General features: G+C 53.0%; 1 protein-coding gene across 5 annotated transcripts in view; it reads left to right on the top strand.

Annotated features, from left to right (window-relative positions):
• The window catches only part of PREX1 (phosphatidylinositol-3,4,5-trisphosphate dependent Rac exchange factor 1), a 217770-nt gene that overhangs the window by 155096 nt on the left and 39239 nt on the right, over positions 1–23435 (top strand). For all 5 annotated transcript variants that reach the window (XR_003793079.1, XM_029219974.1, XM_029219975.1 and 2 more), the window contains exons 9-15: positions 981–1130; positions 3313–3460; positions 10471–10571; positions 11109–11212; positions 11406–11455; positions 13843–13918; positions 21805–21877. Coding sequence is in view for 4 of the 5 variants with exons in the window: in XM_029219974.1 (XP_029075807.1) it covers positions 981–1130; positions 3313–3460; positions 10471–10571; positions 11109–11212; positions 11406–11455; positions 13843–13918; positions 21805–21877 (702 nt within the window). In the remaining variant the exon portion in view is untranslated. The remainder of the gene's footprint in view (positions 1–980; positions 1131–3312; positions 3461–10470; positions 10572–11108; positions 11213–11405; positions 11456–13842; positions 13919–21804; positions 21878–23435) is intronic.

Genomic DNA, 23435 nt, shown 5'->3' on the forward strand with positions numbered 1-23435 from the left:
TATTTGTATAGATTGTAGTCCATTTAGTTACTACAAGATAGTGGCTGTGTTCCCCTGTACTGTACAATATATCCGTGTTGCTTATCTATTTTATACGTAGTAGTCTGCATCTCTTAATCCCATACCCCTGTCTTGTCCCTTCCCCCCTTCCCTCTCCCCACTGGTAACCACTAGTTTGTTCTCTATATGATATAAATGGTCATAAAGTATACTGTATATTCTTTCGCATCTTGCTTCTTTCACTCAACCCCATGGTGGTGAGAGTCATCCGTGTTTCTGCATGTCGCTCTCTGTAGCTTGTCGGTTTCCGTTGCTGTGTAGTTTTCTCTTGCACAGATAGTCCCCCGTTTACCCATTCCTTTTGTGAGGGACATGTGGGTTGTTTCTGTTGTTTACCATTATAAACAGTGATCCTATGAGTATTCTTGTGTGTACGCCTCTTGGTGTATTTGTCCTTGAGCTTGTCCAGGACAGGGGTTCTGAATTGGTTTTGAGCCACAGACCCCTTTGGCAGTCTCACGAAACCTGTGGACCCCTCCTCAGATTCAGGGTACAGCTGGCTGCAACATTCCTGGATAACGTCAGCCTGTTTTCAGAGAGGTTTGCCAATTCCCATCCCAGCCAACACTCTGTAAGGGCCCGCGACTTGGCGTCATCAGGCTTACACTAGGGTTTTATGTAGCCCAAGTGCCAGAATGAGATGGGCAAGGAGGCATAAGGTGTCTCTCTTTGCAATCGAGGGGTTGGGAGGCTCTTTGCTTGAGGTCTTTGTTGCCCACCAGAGAATAGATAGGAGAGGGAGCATCTGGAGGATAGTAAGTTCAACTCCCAAATCCTGATGCCATTGATGCCTCTGCTGCCCTGTCTTTCTGGAGGAGGAAGGACTGGTCCTGTGACCTCACTCGTAAGCATATAATGATGAATGTTGGGTTGTATGGCTGAGCTCTTGCTGACCCCGCTTTGCCTCTTTCCCTTGCCAGCGGATTATCACAGCAATGGCTACACCGTCACCAACGGCTGGAAGATCCACAACACGGCCAAGAACAAGTGGTTTGTCTGCATGGCCAAGACAGCGGAGGAGAAGCAGAAGTGGCTGGATGCCATCATCCGTGAGCGGGAGCAACGCGAGAGTGAGTGGCTGGGGGCTTCCCCAGATCCCTGGGGCGTATACGGCTTCCTGCAGCCTCGTGCCTTCTGTAGAGTGAGCTGTGTCTAGGGGAGGGGTGTAGGATCCTTTCCAGAAAGGTCAGAGCTACAGAAAACAGGTCTTTGAAGGGCAGAGAGCTCTGGGACTGTTAGAACTTGGTGGGATTTCAGCTCATCTGGTTTAGCCCACCAGACAGATGGGGAAACTGAGGCCCCATGGAAGGGAATTGCCCAAGGCCATGCCAGTGTAGTTGATCATCCTGAGATTCTTTGCTTCCTTCACCCTTGAGGGTTAGTAGTCAAGATGCTCCCTACGTGCCTCTGTCCCCTCCACGGTTCTGTTCCCTTCACCTGGGGTTCTTTTTGTTTGACATTCACCAAGTCTTTGGGAGGAGGGTCCTGGGGGCTGCCCCTAACTGTCGTCATGAATGCTTGGGCCCAGGCACTTCTTAGGCCCCTTGCGTTAGGAAGTGCAGAGCTGGGTGATAGTTGGGTGCAGTTTGGGGGTGGGAAACTCTGAACTGCTGTACAGAGACCACAGTGCTTGGAAGGGGAGGCCATGGTGTGTTTGGGGGTGAGTTGCTTCCGCTTTCCAGACCTCAGTGATGTGGCCTGGTAAATGGGGATAAAGCTCCTGCCGCAGAGGGTTGTAATGCTGCTAAATGAGGTTGGGATTTGATGATAAATACTTGCAGATTTGACTCATGATCCTAAAAATGGTACCTGCCGCCCAGCTTTACAGAGGAGAAAACAGAGGCCCGGTTTCCTCCATATCTATATTCTGTTCTCTTGAAATCCCTACTTGGATGTGTCGTGGACATCTCACACTTACCATGTCTAGTCAGAATTCTTAATTTCCACCCTGTCTTCTGCCCCAAACCCACTCATTCCCTGGACTTCCCCATCTCAGTAAGTGACTCCTTCAGTCATCCAGGAGCTCAGATTGAAACTGTTGGTGTCACACTGATGTCTGCCGACTCCCCAAACTCAGTAGATCAAGTCCCTTTAATTCTGCCTTCCACTTACATGCCAAGTCCATCCACTTCTGTCCTCTCTCTGCTTCCACCCAAGTACAAGTCACCATCATCTCTCAGGAATGAGTATGGGCCCAGCATGGCCAGGTCCATTGAATTTTTTTTTTTTTTGAGAAGTTAGACATCAGGATTTTTAGGTGACATGTCTTGATTTTAAATGTTGCATCAAAATTTATTAAAATGCCATTAGGCCAGGTAAACAACTGAACTTAGCCCCTGCTGCGGCAGGTTTATGACTTCTGACATGGATCAGGGCTGGGTGTGTGGTCAGGACTGGGGGTGGGGGTCAGGGGTGTGGCCTGGCCTGGGTGGGGCAGATCAGTATCTTTGTGGTCGGAATGGATGGCTGTGGTCAGTGCTGGACATATGTGCTCATGAGTGGAGTGTGGCCTGAGTAGGCCTTTGTTGTTAGAATCGGGGTATCACCCAAACCCTGAGCTCAGGGCTGAGTTTCCAGGCGTGGTACATGCTGTGGTCAAGAGCACAGATCTGGAGCCAAGCTTGAGGGTCTAAATCCTGGTTCCACTACTTCTAGACGGGCAACCTTGGACAGGAACTTAATTTCTAAGGACCTCAGTTTCTTCAGCTGTAAAATGGGGATAATGGAACTTGCCTTGTAGGTTTCCTGTGAGGATCAAGTGGCATAGAGTAGGCACTATAAAAGCATTTGCTATCATTATTTGTCACTACTCTTATTGTCAGGATTGGATGGGGTCCAGGTAGAAAATATGGGGCAGTGATTGGGATCATAGTTCTGTGTGTATTGTCTAGAGAAACGGGGAAATTTCCATCCCTGGCCTGGAAGGAAGGTCTCAATAGGTTTTCTCATAACGTCAGAATTTGGAAACCCATTCTCAGGTTGAAGGGTCGACTGCTTATTACCCTGGGACTTAGCCTCTCTGGACCTCAGCTTTGCAATCTGTGAAATGGGGGACTTACCCACCCTCCTCTACAAGGTCTTGTGTGGGGTCACTGGCAGGTGCCTAGAACAGTGTCCGACATGCAGGGAGTGCTCTATGGGTGACCACTGGCTGTGGCGGTAGTTGGGGGCAGCTGGGGGAAAGGCTTTCAGGAACCACATGCCCGCCTGCTCTGCTCCCCAGCGCTGGTGCTGACCGTGTCCCCTCCGCAGGCCTGAAGCTGGGCATGGAACGGGATGCGTACGTCATGATCGCGGAGAAGGGGGAGAAGCTTTACCACATGATGATGAACAAGAAGGTGAACCTGATCAAGGACCGTCGGAGAAAGCTGAGCACCGTCCCCAAGTGCTTCCTTGGCAAGTGAGTGACCCCATCCTGGCCTCCGCTGTGTCCCTGGGTCTCGGCTGGAGGCTGGAGGTGGGCAGACCATCTGCACCCACGTGGCTTTTCCCAGCCCTGCCCCTTCCGCCATGGGCAGAGCCACTAAAGCACCTCGAATCCTTGTGGAACAGTCCTTGGAGATCAAGGATAGTGGGGTGCCCATATCAGGGCTTTCAAATGTTTTGACCACAACTCACTGCTAAGTTTTATATTGTGACCTGGTACCCACATTCATGTAATATATGACTGAAGCCAAAGTTTCACAAAATTTACTGTGCTTGTTACACTCTGAAAATACCTGTCTATTCTGTTCTATTCTATTCTATTCTACTCATTTCTTCATTCATTTCAAAAATAGTGCTGAGTGAAACCCATGAAATTGATTTCACAAACTGTGAGCGGGTTTTCCACCATGGATTGAAAAACGCTGCTCTAGCATTCAAGCAAAGAGAAGCCCCTATAGATATGTCAAGCAGAAAGGTATTTAATGCAGGGAGTTGATTTCAAAGGTTTTAGAAGAGCAACTGCAGACCTTTGAATTAGCCTTTTTGGACTGTCATAACAAAGTATCACCGTCTTGGCAGCTTAAACAATAGAAATTTATTTTCTCATAGTTCTAGAGGCTAGAAGTCTGAGATCAAGATGTTGGCTGGGTTGGTGTCTGGTGAGGCCTCCCTTCCTGAGATACACAAGGGGAGGGGGAGGTCCATATGGTTTCAGTACTTAGGGCTTCCAATTTCTCTGTCTGGGAATTACATTATTTCCTAATAATAAAACATTATTACCCCCCACCCCTATTTTATAACCAAGGATCAAAGGATCAGAGCACAGGTGAGATGGGATTGGATGCTAGACCCAGGTTTAAATCTCATTCACCTGGGGGGAGGGGGCTGGGGATTGGGAGAAGCAGGAGAAATGCATTCCTTGTAAAACCATCAGGCTGTTTCCAGGCCCTACTGTGTGTTAGACCTAGTGGTCGGTGCTCTGGAGAGGGTAGAAGAATGCCCAGGGCTCCTGACCGCACAAAGCTTGCGGGGAGAGAAGCTTGCCTGTGAGGCTGGGATTTTGTTGAGAATTTATTAACTTACACCCCACGCACTTCCCAAAAGATTTTGAAGAGTCCTGGGGTAAAAGCGGCTGTAATTATTATATTGCCGTAGACCAGGTGAGAGGTGCCATGGACTAGGGTAGTCACCGTTGAGATGGGGGGCAAGTAGTTGCATCCTGGATCATGTGGAAGGTGACAGCATTGGCTGATGGGGTGGAGAAAAAGGGAATTAAGGATCTTGAGCACCTGGAAGGGCTGGAGTGCTGATTGCTGTGAAAGGGGAGACAGAGGCAGGTTTCAGAGGGTGGGAGTAGAGCCCAGAGGCTCCACTTGGATGCCTACACTGAGACAGGCTCCCGGACAGAGATGTCGACTTGTTAGTTGGATATGAAATCTTGACCCGGGGAGAAAAGTTCTGGCTTGGAGACCTAAGTGCAGGGGATGTGGGCATTTAGATGGTTTTCAAAGCCATGAGACTGAATGAAATCTGCAGGGGGATGGGTAGAGAGAGGGATGAGGCAGAGGCTGGGCTCTGGGGAGGAGGAGGAAGCAGCAAAGGAGACTGAGAGGGAGCGGGCAGAGGGGTGGGAGGCATGCTGGCGAGTGCAGTGATCTGGAAGCCAGCTGAGGGAAGACGCAGAGCCCGTTTGCACGTGTTAAGGTCGAGATGCCCAGGAGACGTTCGCATATTGAACAGATGTTGGATGGGCAGCTGGAGACCAGTGTGAAGCCGGGGGCAGGGGGCAGGGGGAGCTGATTGGTCATGGCTTGGGGCAGCAGGCAGGGGATTTTGGGGGTGTTTGGGCCCCTGGAGTTGGCCTGGATGCCTTGGAGTCAGGCTGCCCTTTTGCCCTCAGGGTTAGTTGACCCCAGCTCCATGTTCCCTGGGAGGGTCGGCTGTGGGCCCCAGACCTGTGGGAAGCAGGGAGGGGGCAGCCGGGCTGGTCTCCATCAGCTAATTCCTAATCCCTGGGCAGAAAGGAGGTTTCTCTCGAGGAAGGGTTTGCTTCCGGCCCCCCCAGGGTCAGAGGACCTCCCCCCACCCCCACCCCCCGCCTCTTGCCAAACGCTTTGGAGAGCTTAGTCCAGCTGGATGGGCTAACCTGTCTGTGATTAGGGCTTCAGCAGGGTGTTCTGTCTCCTCAGGAAGGATTAGGGGAGATTTCTTTTACTGCCCATTTGAAACAGGGCCAGGATTGAAGCTTGTTTGGCAATCATTGGGCCCTCAAGGACCAGACTTCCTGCAGGAGATCGTGCTGATAAAAACTCTCCTTGTGTGGCTTTGCTCTGCACACAGCGCCGGGCTCGTGGTCCTCCTCCTTCCTGGTCAGGGCCCAGCTCCTCCTCCAGGAGCACCCGGGCCCCCTCCAGTGGAAGGAACCAGCAGCCACAGAGACACAATCCCGGAGCCTTTCTCTGCTCCAGGTGCTGCCATGTGGCCGTGCCTTTTAATCTTTGTGTGACACTGTGAGGCAGTTTACTGCCATTGTTCCCATTTTAAGGGTGAGGACACTGAGGCACAGAGAGGAAAAAGGTCCTGCACAAGGTCACATGGGCACAAATTGGGGGCTGGGATTTGAACCCCGTACTTTCTCTCACCACACTCTGCTGCGTTTATCCATTTTTATGTCTATTCAGCACATTTCGTTTTTCCTTGATCGTTACCTGTCTCTACTAGATGGGGGACTCCAGGAATACAAAAAGTGTCTGATTTATCTTTATAACCTTCAAGGGTTAGGCTTTGAATCAGACTTGGACTCAAGTCCTGCTTCCCCTGCCTTCTAGCTGTGTGACTTTGGGTAAGTTTCTTAACCTCTCTGAGCCTCAGTAAATGACCAATTAATGAGAGAGAATGAAATGTTTGCCTTGCCGGATTGTCGGAGGATACAGAGAGAAAACACATGTGACATGCTCAGCACGTTGTGGGCAAGAGTGATGGAAATGTGATGGAGCTTAAGGAGTGGCCTGTTTCTGCCCTCATCAGAGACAAAGCTCATGGATGCCACGTGAAGAAAAACCAAGGAATGAAATCTGTGTATTTTTGTGGAGGCTTCATGGGAGGAACATGGCGTTTGCCCTCTAGGATCCTCGGATTCTAGGGAGACAAAATTGATTCCTTCATCTATCCCAGTCATTGTTTATTGAGCCCTTACTGTGTGCAAGCAGTGAACAGGACAGAGGAAACCCCTGCCCTCGTGGAGACAACAGGCCAGTAGGGGAATCAGAAACTAGATAAATACAAATAAGGAAGGGAATTTCAGTGACTTGATGAGTGCTTTAAGGAAATAAGTAGGTTGATGTGAGGAGGTGAGGAAAGGGGGTGTGGTTTCAGCCAGGGTGGTCAGGAAGGGCCTCTTGGGGGAGGTGACATTTTAACCAAGATCTGGATGACAAGCAAGAGCCAACCATGAGAAGATCTGGGGGAACAGCATTCCTGGCAGAGGGAATAGCAGGTGCAAAAGCCCCAAGGCTGCAATGAGCCTTGAGTAAATTGAGGAACAGCGAGGAGGCCAGCGTGGCTGGAGGGAGTGAGTGGCTGGGGGGTGTCGAGATGAGGCCACAGGGGGTAGCAGGGGCCAAATCAGGCAGGTAAGGGGTGAGGGGTTCAGATTCTATCCCAGGTGCTCTGGGAATCCATTGAAAGGGTTTACGTGGGAGAGTGAGGCGAGCGAGGATGAACTCATTATACAGGCCTGGGATGAGGGCACTGTCAGAGCTTTAAGAACTCAGGGCACAAGGTGTGGTGGTCTGTCTGGCAGGGCAGTCAGGGAAGGCTTCCTGGAAGAAGAAGGCCTTTGGTTATACTCTAGACAGAGTTAGATGTCATTCATTAATTGAAGTCTGCCAGAATGGGAGCACCCAGGTGCAAGAGGCCACACTGTCTCACCCACCTGTGGGCACAGGTGCACGGTATTAGCGCGTAATAGCTGATCAATAATGATGCGTCAGGCATTGCTGCAGATACCGCCCGGCAGCATCTCAGGCAGTGGAGTCACAGGGATGAACATAAAACCCCCAGTTCCTACCCTTGTGGAGCTCAAGGCCGTGGAGGAGACGGGCAAGAGAAATGGGATTCTTGTATTGGGGATGAGTAGACATTGGATCTCAGCTTGGGGGCTCTCCCGGGAAGACTGCCAGGGTGTACCTGTGTGTCCCCTGTGCCTAGCCTTGGACTTGACACTTAAAATTCATGTTTACTGGGTGCACGATACTGGGGGGCAGGAAGGAAGAGGGATGCTGCCGTTAGCTGACACACGCTAACTCTCAACTAGTCCCCCATTCCCTGAATCTCAGACTCCCCGCCAAAGCAGGCTGACCTGCTCCCTGTCACCCTGCTCCCGGTTAGGTCTTTCTGGAAGACTGGATCTCGCTTCTCTTTGCCCCCACCCCCACCAACTGGCAGATTGCTGGTTCCCTCACCTTCTTACTCAGGGCCTTCGTATATGCTGACCCTCCTGCCTGTAACACATTTCCTTGCACCCAGCGGTAGCACATGGCGCCCCACTGACACAGTGTGGTTCGCAGATGTGTTTTCCCTGGGCCACACGGTGCTTTCAGAAAATTTTGGATTCAATATCAACATTTAACAGTTGGGAGATTTCACAGGAAATGCTGGGTTTCCAGCTTCTCTTGAAAAGTCGTAAGATGCTTTAGTCTTCCCATGCGGCCACAGTTGGCCGCAGTTGAGTGGCTGCCGTCTTCAGAAACGCTGGCTGGTTCAGCAGAGTTTCCACCTGGCCCATTTTACTCATTTAGGAGAGTTTAAGGTCCCTGCATCAGAGGTGAATCTTGTCTGGTTTTGTAGGCTGGATCCCAGCTTAGGACTCAACATGATTTGAAAGTTACCGACTAAATCCAGAAGACCCCTGAATGAACCCCTTGCCAGATGGACCCGGCTGAGGCCCAGAGAGGGACAGCAGTTTGCCCAAATTTGCCCAGTAAATTGATCCTCAGAAAGGCTCAAGACTCAGCTCAGGGCAGAAACCTGGGTCACAGTTGCTGTCCTCTGGGCTGCATTTTTCTGCCCTTGCAGCTGCTGTGGGCAACTTCCTGTCCCCCTGTTTGGACCTGCTGTGGTCCCTGTTGGGACCCCCCCACAGGGCTGCCGGTCCGTGCCAGAGGTGGCCCCCGATGGGACAGCTGGTGGGCAGCCAGAGGCCGAGTCTCCAGCTTCCGAGAGTGGGCATCTGTTCACCTCCCCCAGCTGCCGGCAGCTTTCTTTCTGCCTCTGATTTTTGGGACTTCAAGAATAGACCTGGGGGAGGACAGTACCATCTCTTCCCCACTCGGGGCTCCCGCTCCACAGTATAGATCCATTTCTTCTACGCCCCCCACCCCCGGCTCTCACTGGGGTTCCCTGAATGCCTCGGCACACACTGCTACCTACACACAGGGCAGGTCTTTGCTCAGCCAAACACTGCAAAGCTAAAAATAGCCCTGCCCCCCTCTGGCCCTGTAATTGGAGGCAGGACAGCTGGTTTTGATAAGCTCCCCACTCTGGCCAGCTGCCACCCGCTTTCATTGAGAACAGAATGACCACATCCCCAGCTCTCCCCTGGCCCGCTGACTTCCAGTGAGTTGAGCTCTGCACGGAGCCCAAACTCTACTCCGAGAACCAGGACGTGGGCTCTGGCTGAGCCTCTGCCCCTTGGGTAGTCACGTTGGATTTGCCTCATTTCCTCTGGGCTTTTGAGCACTTCTTTCTTACTGAGACCTTCCTGCTTACCCCAGAACATTCCTTCTTGTTTGATGGTTCATTCCTTTATTTGTTCAAAAGATTATTGAGCCTTGCTGTGCTTTGGACCATCTTCCAGGTGCGGGGGGTGTAGAGCTGTGAATCAGACAAAGCTCCCCATCAGCATGGAGGTGGCATTCTGGTTCAGGGAGATGGTTGATAAACACATAAATAAATCTGTAAATAGTATAATACAAATCCAGTGATAAGTGCTAAAAAGGAAGTAAAATGGAAAGATGGGGATGGTTTGTGTGGGTGTGGGGTGTCTTGATGAGGTGGTCAGGGAAGACTTCTCCGAGGAGGTGATATTTGAGCTGAGACCTAAAGATGAAAGAGAAAGGCTTTGTGAAGAGCTGGGGAAGGGTGTTTCTAGGCAGTGGGAACAGCAAGTGCAAAGGCCCTGAGGCAGGCAGGAGTCTGGCAGTTTTTTTTAAGCAGGGGAAGATGGTGGGTGAGACTAAAGCAGAATAAGTGAAAGGTATAGGAGATGAGGAAGAGGCAGTTCATCATGTCAGGGCCTTGCCATCATGTGGGCAGAGTTTGGATGTTTTTCTGAGAGTAACCAGGAAGCCCGCCGGAGGGTTTTAAGTGGGAGAATGAGATGACTTGATCACCCTTAGCTCTTCTGACTCTCCACAATCATCTTTCTGGGTCCTTATTTCTTCCTGCTTATTGGTTTCTTCATTCCTTCTGTCTGTTCATCCAGCCAGCCAGCCATCATCCATCTCCCCACTCATCTACCCAGTAATCTCTCCACTTATCACCCACCCATCTGTTCCCCTCCCCACCCACCTACCCACTAATTTTCCCAGCCACCTAGTCATTTATCTGTCTGTCAGATCATCCAGTCATCTGCTTACTTTTCATTCATGTATCCACTCATGTGTCCATCCCCTCTCTTTGTCTCTCTCATCCATCCTCCCATCCATCCATCCATCCATCCATCCATCCATCCATCCATCCATCCATCCAGTGAGCCTGAGGCGGGGCCTGGGTCTGCTCACACCCACCTCTCTGCCATCGGCCTTGGGGAAAAGCACTGGCCTCAGCACGACCCCCAGGCCTGTGGTGCCCTAAGGTCTGCTTTCCTGTGGGCAGTTCTGGCTGTCACTCCTGGGAGTCGGGGGGGCCAGGCCAGTTCAGTGCTGGCCCCTGTGGCCTCAGGACTGGGGAGATCCTCTCAACCGCATGTTATGTTCCTGGCAGTGAGTTTGTTGCCTGGCTCCTGGAAATTGGCGAAATCAGCAAGACGGAAGAAGGCGTGAACCTGGGCCAAGCCTTGCTGGAGAATGGTATCATCCACCATGGTGAGTGCAGGCTAGGTCTGGGGGGCCGAACAGTAGGACCAGGTCAGAGCTCAACAGTGCTGTGCTTCCACTAACTCAGAGGCCATTTCTACACTTCTGTGTGGCCAGCTGTTCCTTCATGGTTTGAAGGAAGAGCCTACAGGATCAGCTAATGGATCCAAAGTGGGGAGTGAGACAGGGAAGCGCTAGGGGCGACTAGGGGCTGTTGTGTAGAGATGGGTTCATAAATCTTGACGGTGGGGTCTCACACCCCCGCCTGCTTCGTGATCTAGCTCTAGGGAGATGCTGGGCAGGTGGGCCTCAGGGCAGACTGGAGCGGGCATTTCTGGGCCTCTCATGAGACCGGCAAATGCCCCAGCCCCCAGCTGTGGGTCTCAGCGGGCCCTGCACGTAGCCGGAGGACCTGGAGTGTGGGCAGGGGCTTTGGAGAAATTGTGCTTGGCATGGAGCCTGGCCGAGTGGAGGGTGAGGATGGTGGGCGTGGGTCAGGAGGGGCCGAGGGGGCGCCCAGCCTCACCAGCCCTGGGGTCCCTCCAGTCTCTGACAAGCACCAGTTCAAGAACGAGCAGGTGATGTACCGCTTCCGCTACGACGACGGTACCTACAAGGCCAGGAGTGAACTGGAGGACATCATGTCCAAGGTGGGAACCCCTCCATCCTGACCCCATGACCTTGACCCCACAGTCACCACAGAGCAGGCCTCTGCCCCAGTGGCCTGTTCTCCACTGCCCTCACCAGTCTCCCCTCTCCCCCCATCCTCTCTCCCAGCAGCCTGGATTTGGAGGCCCCTGAAGGATGTGGCCTGATCACAGACTCCCGTTTTTTCTCTTTCAGGGTGTGAGGCTTTACTGCCGTCTTCACAGCCTCTACACCCCTGTGATCAAGTAAGTTACTCTCTCCAAGCTTCAGTTTCACCTCTGTCTCTTCTCAGCTGTGTGGCCTTGGGCCAATAACTTAACCTGTCTGAGCCTCAGTCTCCTTCTCCATCAAATGGGGCTAATAACTGTACCTACCCTGTAGGTTTGTCATGAGGGTCAAGTGAGTAAATTTGTGGGAAACACTGCAGTGTGGTGGTGAAGGGTGTTAGTTCTGGATCTCAGCCTGCTAGTCGGCAGCTGTGTGCTCTTGGGCAGTTATTTAACCTGCTGGGGCCTCAACTTTTCCCTCTGTGGAATGGGGATAATAATAGGATACACCTCAGGGCCTTTGCACTTGCTGTTTCCTCTGCCTGGGGTGTTTTTCCCCTACATATCTGCATATCTGCTTCCTTACTTACTTCAAATGTCTCCAAGTCAGAGGGGCCCTCCCTGACCATGTGCCTAAAACATCACCATCTGGAACACGCTACCCTCCTTACTTCACTTTGGTTTTCTTCTTGAAGCTTGTCAGTAGCTGACATACTATATATTTATTTCTTAGTCTGTATACTGTCTGTACCCCAGGGAATTGTACACTCACCAAGGGCAGGGAATTTGCTCACTGCTCTGTCCCCAGACCCTTGACAACACCTAGAGCGGTGCTGGCCAGTAGAACTTCCCGCACTGATAGAGATGCTCTGTGCCTGTGCTGTCCAATGCAGTAGCCACTAGTCACACGTGGGTTTCACACTCTTGAGACTGAAGAGTGTAATCTTAACTCTGATTTAACATTAATTGGTTGAAAAACCGCCATGTACTGGAGAACGCAGTCCAGGGCAAAGGAGCCCTCAGTAAATGTTTGTTGAGTGATTGTTGAAAGGTAATTAACTTCTTTTGCCTCTGTTTCTGCATCTGTGAAATGGGCATAAGAATAGCTCACACCCCTTGGCTGATCATGAAGATTAAATTTGACTGGCGCCTGGCACACAGTGAAGGCTCTGTCAGTGCCAGTGATTGGTGGTTGTCTTTACCGTGAAGCTTGTGGCTGTGGACGAAGGCACAGGGAGGGTGACCTGGTCCTTACCAGCTGCAGAGGCCTCTGCGCTCTGTCTTGACAGCTCTTGTCACCTCTCAGGAGCGGAGAAGAAGGGTCTTTTCCCAGCATTCGCTGGAGGCCAGGCCCAGGGAGCCCCTTTCACCTCCAGACCTGCCCCGCTGGCTCCTCCCCTGCTGCCTTTGTGCAGGCCCAGGAGGCAGGCGGGGCCGCCCCGGTCCAGCCTTGGCCCTTGCCGGAGAGGCCTCTCTATCGGCCCCCAGAGGAGGAAGTGGCTGGGCTGGCAGCGGGTCCCCAGTTACCGCGCACGTGACCTGCTGGGCTCCTCAGTTCCTGAAAGCCTGAGAAGAACTCCCCAACCGGCCTTTCTCAGCCCTGACAGGGGCTCCCCAACCGGCCTTTCTCAACCCCGACAGGGGCTCCCCAACCGGCCTTTCTCAGCCCCGACAGGGGCTCCCCAACCGGCCTTTCTCAGCCCCGACAGGGGCTCCCCAACCGGCCTTTCTCAGCCCCGACAGGGGCTCCCCAACCGGCCTTTCTCAGCCCCGACAGGGGCCGGCGCAGAAACTCACTCTCGTCAGCTTCAAAGGCTGAGAAATTGTTGCAGTTTGGCGGCAAGGTCCACACAACCCTTTGTACCAAGACTTGGCAGGAATTAGATGCTACAACAGGTCAAAGCAAAGAACCAGGACCGTGACAGCCCCCTGCCTTCTGCTCTGTCCTGACTGCCCACACCAGCCCACGGAGAAGCATTTCCATGTCGGTATTGTTTTGTTACCCTTAGACACACGAATGTTAACAGCAAAACAAAAGGAAAGAATTGGAAGTTTTTCTCATTACTCAGAGTAAATCAGGGTTCTGTAGGCTCAGCGTTTTTGACGTTTTGGTCTGGTTAATTGTTTGGGGGCTGTTCTGGGCAGTTTTGAATGTTTAACAGCATCCTGGTGTCTATCTGCTGGTTGCTGGTAGTACCTCCGCACTCCACCCCCCAGCCAGGTCATGGCAGCCAAAAATGTCACTAGACACAGCCAAGTGTTCCTTGGGGGGCATAGCCATCCCTGCTTGAGAGCCCCAGGCTGGGGAAAGCTTCCAGAGCCTTAGAGCCACCTACTCCTGCCCCTTGATGCTGTTGGTGAGGATGGGCTCCTGGGTTGGGACAGACCTGCCCTCAGTGACACTAAGAGTGAGGTGTGGAGTCAGGGCTGGACTCCCTGCCTGCTGCTCTCCCCGGCCCCCCTGCCTCTGACCCGTGGCTGGAGAGCCTGGAAATCCTCGGACCCCGAGCTCTTTGAGTAGGGACATTGGGACTATTTCCCCTCCCTCCTCCCTGATCTGCTCACGGCCTGCTTCCTCTCCACAGGGACCGCGATTACCACCTGAAGACGTACAAGTCGGTGCTGCCCGGGAGCAAGCTGGTGGACTGGCTGCTGGCCCAGGTGAGAGCTCCTCCGAGCAAATGTGACCCGTCGTCCCCCTCTGCCCAGGCCTGAGGGGCTAACCAGGATGTTGGCCTTTGAGGTTTAAAAAAATTGTTTTTTAATTACTTTTTTAATTGCGGTAAAATACACATAATATAACATTGATCATCTTAACCATTTTTAAGTGTACAGTCCAGTAGCCCTAAGTCCATTTCCATTATTACGCAGCCATCACCCCCATGCACTTCCAGAGCTCTTTGCATCTTGCAGAACTGAAACTCTGTCCCCATTAAATAGTAACTTCCCATTCCTCCCTCCCCCCGGCCCCTGGCAGCCGTCCTTCCACTTTTTCTCTCTGAGTTGGCCGGCTGTAGGTGCCCTGTGTAGGTGGAATCATGCAGTGTTTGTACTTCTGTGTCTGGCTTGTTTCACTCAGTATAATGTCTTCAGGGTTCATCCATGTTGTAGTCTATATCAGAATTTCCTTCCTTTTAAAGGCTGAATAATATTCTCTTTTGAGGATAGAGCACATTTTATTTTTCTATCAGTTAAGGGACACTTGGGTGGCTGCCACCTTGAGGCTTTTCTTTTTAAAAGTGGGACGGTCCCGGGCAAACTGGGACAAGTTGGTCTCATCCTGCCATCAAACCGGAGCCTCCATATAGGGCTTGCCAAGTTATTCCCTTATCCTAGGCTCCCAGTGAGTGGGGGCCGGGCAGAGTCTTGGAAAAATCTCTGTGCTGACTTCGCTGCAACTTCCCAAAGGTGATTGTTCCGTCGAGGTGCCATGGACACTCTTACCTACCTGCCTCTTATACCTTATGGCTTCTGTTTGCAGGGCACTTACTCTGGGCCAGGCCCTGTCTGGACTTTGTGCAGTATCTCACTGAGTCCTCCAACCCATTTCCAGACAGGGAACTGGGGCCCAGAGAGGCCAAGTGCCTGGTTCAAGGGCACACAGCCTGGCAGCAGTAAAGCTGGGAATCGGATGGGTGCATCGTACGTACTTAGGCCTCATTTCTGCAAACTTTTCAGGGTGCCTGCAAGAATGTTCATTCATAGTCTGTAAGAAGAATGTAATGTCTCCAAAGACAAGAAGACAACTGTGAAATCTGAATGTTTAAACTTTCATGGAGTGCAGCTTTATGGCAGCCTTATTAATTGTTAAGTTTAGCATTCATAGAAACTTCATTCCATTCAAAAACAATTTGTTGCCTGGATTTTCTCATGTCGAACAAATTCCTGATGATTGCCTAGAAATCATAGCCAATCTATGTAAAGTAAATGCTTCTTGGCGTCAAATAACTTCAAAATCAAGTTTAGAAAAATTCTTGAAAAAAATTTTTCAAGCCCCCAAAACGTATTTAATGTAGGATGTGGGTGCATTTTAATATGTTTGCTATGATGTGCGGCCCTAAGACACGGGAAGTCTTAAAATGACCTTGGATTTGAATTCAGATTTGCACAGCTGGGAAGCACACAGGTGCTAACCATTGCACTACACCGCACACCGCCCCCTCCTTAGGATCCCCTGAAGCCAGCTCAGAGCATGTGCTTTATTTATAGCCAGGCAGGCCTGGGTTCAAATCTCAGCACTGCCACTTCTCAGCTGAGTGATCTTGGACAAGCCGCTTAACCTCTCTGTGCCTCACTTCCCACACCAGTAAAATGAAGCTCAAAACAATACCTTCCCGTTTAGATTATTTTGAGGCTTCAGTGAGTTAATCACCTAAAGTGCTTATTAGAACAATGCCTGGTACAGAGTAGTTGCTTAGTAAATGGAACTGTTACTATAATAATTCCTCATTTCCTTCCCAAAGGATTCAGGGTGCCTCAAAATTCCACGCAGTGTGGAAGGAAGGCTGAAGAGATTACAGAGGGACTTGGGGGTGCAGGAACAGACGGCTGGGGAGAGCCGAGGGGCAATCTGTTTGGGGTCCCATCTTCTGAGTGGGCTGTGACGGGGGTGGGGGTGATTTATCTTGTGGTTTAGGTTCTTCGTTCAGACCCCAGACATGCCGGGGTGTAGGGCTCTCTGAAACGCTGCTTCTCCCCACCTTGGACCTTTGTGGCCTCATGTTTCCTGAGCTCCACGGCTGACTGTTGGTTTCAAAGCACGATGTGGACTTTGCCTTAAGTGGCGAATCCCAGGCCTGAGCTGGGAGTGGGGTGGGTTACCGAGTTGATGAGAAGTCAGTGAACCTGGGAAATATCTGGAGATGGAACCACAGGATGCACCGCTCTGGGGCTGGGAAGGGGTCACGGATGGGTCCTGGGGTTTTGGCACGGTGGGTTTTCCCGTCGTTCACAGTGATGGGAAGCCGGTGGGGGGGGGGGGGAGAAGTTGAGCATTCTCCTTGGCCGTGGAAAGGCGCTGCCTTTGGGGTGCCCACTGTACTCCCTAGTGGAGTGGAGGAGGTGGGCGGGGGAGGGGCAGGCTTTGCACACCTGCTGCTCAGGAGGCATCTCTACCGCAGATACTCTGTTCGTTGTCAGCTCCTGGGTGGTATTTACAATGAGGGGGCAGAAAAGAGTGTAGAAAAATCCGACAAGAGGGCTCATGGGCTCATCCCTTTTTTCCTCCTAACACCTGCTGTGTATAAGGCACTGTTTTAGGTTCTGGGGGGACAGCAGTGGACAAGACAGACAACGCTCCCGCCCTCGTGGATGTTAAATTCTGGTGAGGGGTAGGAGAGGCGTTTAATAAACAAGGAAAAGTAGTAAAATACTTTGTTAGCTGGTGCTAGGTGCCAGCTCGGTGGGAGCTACTGGCGGGAGTCGACCTTTCACGTGGGTGGGTGGGGATGTGGTTGTTCACAGGCGGCAGAGAAGGTGGTGCTTTGAGCAGGGACCTTTGAATAGAGACCGGAGGGAGGTGGGGAACGAGCCAGGGGCCATCTGGGGCCGGAGCTTTCTCTGAGCGGACAGCAGCTCGGAGGCTCTGAGTGGGATGAGCTTGGAGGGTCTGGGGGTGGGGAGAGGCCAGTGTGGCTGGAATGGCGTGAGCGAGAGGGAGGGTGATGGGGAAGCTGGTGGGCAGCCAGCCCCAAGGGGCCTTGTGAGCTCTTGGGAGGATTTGGGCCACTGCAGGGCTCTGAGCACAGATGGGACAGCATCTGACTTCGGTGGGATAAGATGCTCGGGCTGTCGGGGGACGAGGTTGGCAATCGGGAGACCAGTGAGGAGGCGGCTTCAGAACTGCAGGTGGGGAGCGTGGTGGCTGAGAACCGGGTGGCCGCGGGGGAGGGGACAAGAGTGGTCAGGTTTGGGATTCTTTGAAGGGAACCCTAACAGAGTCTGCTGTTGAATGGACGGAGTGGGCGGCAGTGGTGAGAGACACAGGAGTCTTGAATGACTGCAAGGCCCTTGGCTGAGCTGGGAGGCTCAAGAATGCGCCCTGGAGCACCCCGGCAAGGAGGAGAACCGGCCAGAGCAGCGGCCTCTGTTCGTTTCTCTTTATGATCGGTGTTGGGCACGGCAGGGGCCTGCTTGTGGCCCGTGCTGTCAGATTAGCTGTGATCCTGGCCGAAGGCCCCGTGGAGTAGCCTGAGTCATTGTCAGTTGGTCCAGAGGACCCCCCTCCCCGCCCCCTGCCGCCATCCCCCAGCATACAGTCGCAGTGGAGGCAGGGGGCGGATGGTGGAGTGAAGGTTGCAGCTGACCCTCTGTCCACTTCAGCAGGCCTCGCATGGCTTGGCCTGGTCTGGGGACACAGGGAAGCTAATTGGAGTTGACATAGGATGGCTTCCATGCGATTGACCGAACGACAGCTGGCATCTGGCTCCGGGTCAGGGAAAGGGGGGGACGGTGTGCGTGTGGGTCTCTCTGTGGGGGAGAGGTTGGTGACGAGGATGTGGCCTTGAAGACTGCTTACAGCAGGTCTTGATTTCAAGAGTCATCCCCACCTGCACTTTAGCAGGCAAGTCAAGAAGAAAACATATAATTGTGTAGTTCAGCAGGGTTATTTTGCTTTGAACACATGTTCATTTCTAACTCTAGGTCATTCTGCTCCTTGAAACAAAATGTTGATTGAAACCCCTTAGATCAGCTAGAAATACTTTTGGCTGCACATAGTAGGAAACCTGACTTACACAGTCAAGACATTTTTCTCTCACATAATAGGAAATCTAAATTATACAGTAAAGACATTTTTTGCTCATATAACTAGGCGTCCAGAGTTCATGGTCCTAGAGCTCAACAATGCCATTTATACCCATGCTCTTTCCATCATTTTGTTCTGCCATCTTGCCAGCTGCCTCATTGTCATAAGACAGCTGCCACAGCTCCAGGTAACACATCTATGTAGACAGACCTATGGCCAAAGGCAGGCAGCAGGGGCAGTTGGAAAGAGCTTTCTCACTATGTTTATTAGGAGAGGAAACTTCCCCCAGTCCCCTCCCTTGCCCAGTGGTCTTCCCCTTAGGTCTCACGGCCAGGTGGGCCCCTCATGTACCCCTAAACCACTCCCTGGGGAAAACAATAAGGATTACTGAGAGTGCCTTAGAATTCCTCAGAATCCATCCCTTGAGGCTGGGGGAAGGGCTCCCTACCAACTACTCATGAACGAGAGTTCTTTTAGCTCAGAGGATAAGGAGGGTATTAGTCATTTGATTGACAAGCTATGTACTGTATCACTTCTGATCTTCTGTGTGTATTATCTCATTTAATCTTCAGAAAACAGTTGTTGTCCCCATCGTACTGATGAGGAAACTGAGGCTCAGATTATGTAACTTGCCTCAGGATACACAGAAACGAGGTACTCCTATAAGATTGTGTGTGGTCGGGGGCCTTCATGACGCCTTGGTAGTCAATAATAATAGAAATTGTAATAATAATCCTCTGTATTGATTATAGCTTGTACTGTGGAGTCTGAGTGGGGAATACCACTGAGAGGTGGCAGAGGCCTTGGAAAGTCAAGGGCAAATCTGGGGATAAAAAGTACAAGTGAGGAAATGAAAGTCAGAGAGGTTAAGGAATTTCCCACGGTCACGGTTGGCCAAACAGGGGTTTGAACCCGGGGGATCCAGCTCCAGGGTTTGCTCTCCTCACCTCTTTGCTCATGTTTTTTTGGTCTGTCCTGCCTGGGCTCCAGGATGCCCTAGGCTGTGGCCGTCAAAAGGAGGGCGGGGGCCGGTGGGCTGGGGCAGGAGAGAGCAGGGACAGGCCAGGAGCCAGGTGCGGGAGGGCTCATATCTGCTGGCTCCTGTTCCGGCTCCGCAGAAATGTGCCCTGAGCGCCCGCTACGCTGACCTCCATGCTCAGGCAGATGGCAGTGCTGACGGCGGCGGGGTTTCTAGCCTCTGGGGTGGGGTGGCAAGGCTGGGGTGGGTGAGCAGGCAAAGGGCCAGGCCGGCAGCTCAAGGCACCAGCAGAGGCAACAAAGGATAAACAAGGACAGGACAGGAGCCCTGGCCGTAACGCTGGGTAACTCTCCTCCCCTCTTGGAGCCTCAGTTTCCCTATTTGTAACTTGGAGGGAAGGTCCAGCTGTAAAAGGATTCCATTCTCATGCTGTAAACTTGGGCAAGTGCCAAGCCTGTCTGTGCCTCAATTTCTTCATCTGTCAAATGGGGTTAATAAGAGCGATTGCCTCTGGGTTGACCATCTAGGTAGTTAGGAGGAGCTGACATGGGCACTGAGACCTGAAAAGCCAGGGCAGGGCATTCCAGGGGGAGGAAGGAGTAGGTGCAAAGGCCCTGAGGTGGGGTCACATGCCGTGTGTGGAAGAAGCAGCAAGGAGGCCGTCGCGGATGGAGCCCCCAGTGAGGGGGGCTGGTGGGTGAGTGGGGGATGAAGGGGAAGTGTGCTGCTGAGGTTGATTGCACAGGGCCGTGTGTGCCTGTGCCTTCCTCTGGGAGGGGAGAAGATGGGGACTGGATGGCTTTCGGTTTCCCCATGGCTGGCAGGATGTGGGGTGGGGGCTTGCTTTTCAGGCGGTGGACACATCCAGCGTTGGCATATTTCACTCTTGACCAGAGAATCCCTGTGCTGTTCTCACTTTGGAAGCCACCCCATGGGTCACCCCAGGGCCCTTTGGAGAGAAGAGAGGCCGGGACGGGCTGGGATGGGCTGGGAGCCCAGGTTGTGAGAGCTTCGGAAAGCTAGGTGGGCTCCAGACGCCTGCCCGGGCCCCCTGGGCTGCAGGGCTGGGCCTGCCCGCCTCCTGGGCCCCTCACAGCTGGAGGCGGCGCTCCGCATGTGGCCTCTTGCATGGATGGCCGCCCTGCTGGCAGGGCTGTGAGCCTGCTGGCTCTCCAGCCGCTGGCCCGCGGTCCCACAGGGCAGATTTGTCATCTCTGAGTCAGCCTGGGGCAGCTAGAGCAGCTGAGGCCAGTGGCTCCCCCAGGCTCTGCTCTGGGGCCTTGGCAGGCTAAGGCCTGCAGCTCTGAATTCATTTCTCCTGTAGCTGAGGAATTCCCTCCCTGGCCCCTCCACTGCTGGCAGGGGCCTGGGGGGGATACACCAACAGTGGAGGCCTCAGGCCCGGCTCTGTCGGGCCAGTGCCTCTTGGAATAACTTCTCACTTGGGCAGTATTTTAAACGAGAGGCCGGCTGAGCGGAGCGAAGCTCATTGACCTGGCTACGGACTAATGCACGAGTTAGTCCGTGCTGACAGTGTCTTTATTCAATCAGCAAGCATGTACTGAGCACCTGCTGCATGCCAGGCTCTGTTCTAAGCACCTAGGATTCAGCAGGGAACACAGTAGGTCAAAGGCCTTTTCCTTAGAGCTGACCTTCTCACTCACCCTGCTTTCGCCGGCCATGTTATTTTCTGTACTCTAAGCTTTGTCCACCTCTGGACCTCTGTCCGTGCTGTTTCCTTGGCCTGTCACTTCCCCTACGTACACACACAGCTCACATACTTTGCCTGGATATACTGAGATGATTTGGGTTGCAAGAAACAGAAACAGTATCTGGCTAACTTAAGGAAAGTAAAAAAGAGAAGGTGACTTATTGAGAAGTCCACAGAGCACCCACAGAGTCAGGGGGAGACCCAGGAGCCAGGTCCTAGGAGGAACTGGCACCAGGAGACTCCCAGCTTCTCGGGAGCAGGCGCGGAGGGGCACCGTCTCCAGGGCACACTCTCGGGGAGAATCGGCACCAGCTGTTCCCTGACCTTGGGTTCCTCTGCTCAGGGAGGAGCCAGGTCAGCTAGGAGTTGAACTTGATTTCTAGTATCAGAGAGCCAACTACAGAGGCTGAAACAAATTAGGGGTTTATTTTTCTTTGGTATGAGAGAAGCCCGGAGGTTGGTGGTCCAGAGCTGCTAGTACAATCTCATGATATCTTTGAAGACCACGCCTGCTCTTTCTTTTTGCTCTGCCATCCTTAGTATGTTTCTATTTTTGAGGTCACATTGTGCTCTAGGGTGACTGCAGGAGCTCCAGCCATCGCACCTTTGTTCCAGGCAGGAGGAAGAGAAAGGAAGGACTGGGGACAAAGAGTGTTTTGCCAGAGCTCCCTATCAGTGGTTTCTGCTTATATCTCATTGGCCACCTCTAGCTGTAATGGAGGCTGGGATCTGTGGTTGTCTAGGTAGATGAATTGCTGTCTGTAAGAGTGAGGGTTTCAGTACTAGGGCGGGGTGGGGCCGGGGAGGGTTGTTGCTGGGCAGCCAGCAGTGTCTGCCACATAAAATCGCCATTTCTCGTTTGTGGTGTTTATGGCACACCATGCATTTCTCACATGTAAATAATTAACATGCAATTAAATACTTCTCTTGTTTGGTGTTTATTAATAACAGTCACAGACATGGTTGGGGGATACCACAGTAAACAAGACAGACACACATCCCTGCCCTTGTGGAGCCTCCGTTCCCGGTGGTGGTGGGCTTTTTCCCAGCCTGGCTCAGCCCCTTGGCTCAGCGGGTCCACCTAACACCCTCTGCTTCTTGTTCTGTTCCAGGGCGATTGCCAGACACGCGAGGAGGCGGTGGCGCTTGGTGTGGGCCTGTGTAACAATGGCTTCATGCACCACGGTAATCTGCCCCTTCCCCTTCAGCCCAGCCTCCCTGGGGTGGGGTGGGGGTCCTGTCCTGGAACAGAAGAGCTGGCAGGGACCCTGGTCCCTGGTGCATTTTATGGCGGGGGGAAACTGAAGCCCAGAGAGAGCAAGTGGTGGGCTGGCGGCTGCCCAGCGTGCCCGTGGGTGAGCCCGGGCTGGATGCCGAGTGGGTCTGTGCTGCCCTTCCCCACCCCACCCGCCCCGTTCTTCACTGATGGGGACATCACTTCAGGTGGCCAGTGGGGACCAAGGCGGCTGGTAAAGATTGTCTGCAAAACACAGACCGGATGTGAGGTCAAATCCATGGGCTTCCTAAGCCCTTCCTCCCTCATGGGATGTGGCCTCCCAGGGTAGGCAGTGAGGGTGGACGACGTGGACCTGGCCCACGGGCATCCGGGGAGGAGAGGAGAGGAGAGGAGAAGGGTCCGTGGGGACAGAGGACGGGCGGGTTGTGAGCATGAGAGAAAGGAGGCCAGGCGGGGCCTTGCCCCTCAGATGCCTCACTCCTCCCCACACAGGGAGAAGCACCTAAGAGGGAGAGAGGCGGACGGTCTGAGATGGTCCTGGGCCAGGAAGCTGGGGAGAGGGAGGGAGAAAATGGTTCCATTGACACCATTTTCAGTTAACACAGAAGTGATACTCTGCATGCCCAGCCTCCTCCTAAGAATTCTCCATGTAGTAATAAGTTTCGTCCTTGGGGCGATCGATCCTTTGATGTTGGTATGAATGTCATCCCCGTCTGTAAACGAGGAATGGAAGCTCAGGCAGCTGGGACACTTGCTCAAGGTCACCTGACAAGGAGGGGCTGGGATTTGAACCCAGGCAGGCTGGCGTCGCAGGACACATGTCAACCACTGAGCTCTGTGGCCTGTCCTTGTGGCCCTTGGGGAGCCCTGAGGCTCCCACCCTTTTGGGACGAGTGGACTTTGAACCTCCACTGAGGAGCCTTTCTCCTGTTTCCAGAACACTCCCCAGGGCCTTGTCACTTGCAGTTTCTCTCGCCCAGGTGTCCCTCCCTCCCTGCCTCACCCCCTCACTTCTTCAGTGTTTCTGCTCAATTCGTGCCTCCCCAGCGAGGTCACCTGGCCACCTGCTAGGATGGCTCCTCTCTTTCCTCACCCCCTGGACCAGCTCAGATTCGCTTTTCTCCCTGGAGCTGCTCTGTCCCTGCGAGGCTGATTCCACACCTCCCCTCCGTCTTTGCTCATCCTGCTGTCTTCCAGAGGCCGCCTCCTGCGTGCAGGCACTGTGCTAGGCTCTGGGGACCGGGGTGAGCACGACGGATGCAAGTCTTGCCCTCGTGTGCCCGTACGCGTGTGTGCGCGTGTGCGAATCACACGACAGTAAATAAGTACATTTTCTGGACTCTTGTCAAGAGTGTGTGAGGAGGACTTGGGCTCTTACTCTAGTGAGCTAGGCGTCCCGGAGGCTTCTGAGCGGGGGAAGGACGTGCCTGGCTGGGCTTCTGCAGGTCCCCTCTGGCTGCCTGCGGAGAGTGTCTGTGAGGGTGGGGGCGGAAGCAGGGAGGCCAG

The sequence above is a fragment of the Monodon monoceros genome, unplaced genomic scaffold (assembly GCF_005190385.1).
Source record: "Monodon monoceros isolate NGI ecotype Baffin Bay Population unplaced genomic scaffold, NGI_Narwhal_1 Super_Scaffold_13, whole genome shotgun sequence".
NCBI classification, from domain to species: Eukaryota; Metazoa; Chordata; class Mammalia; order Artiodactyla; family Monodontidae; genus Monodon; species Monodon monoceros.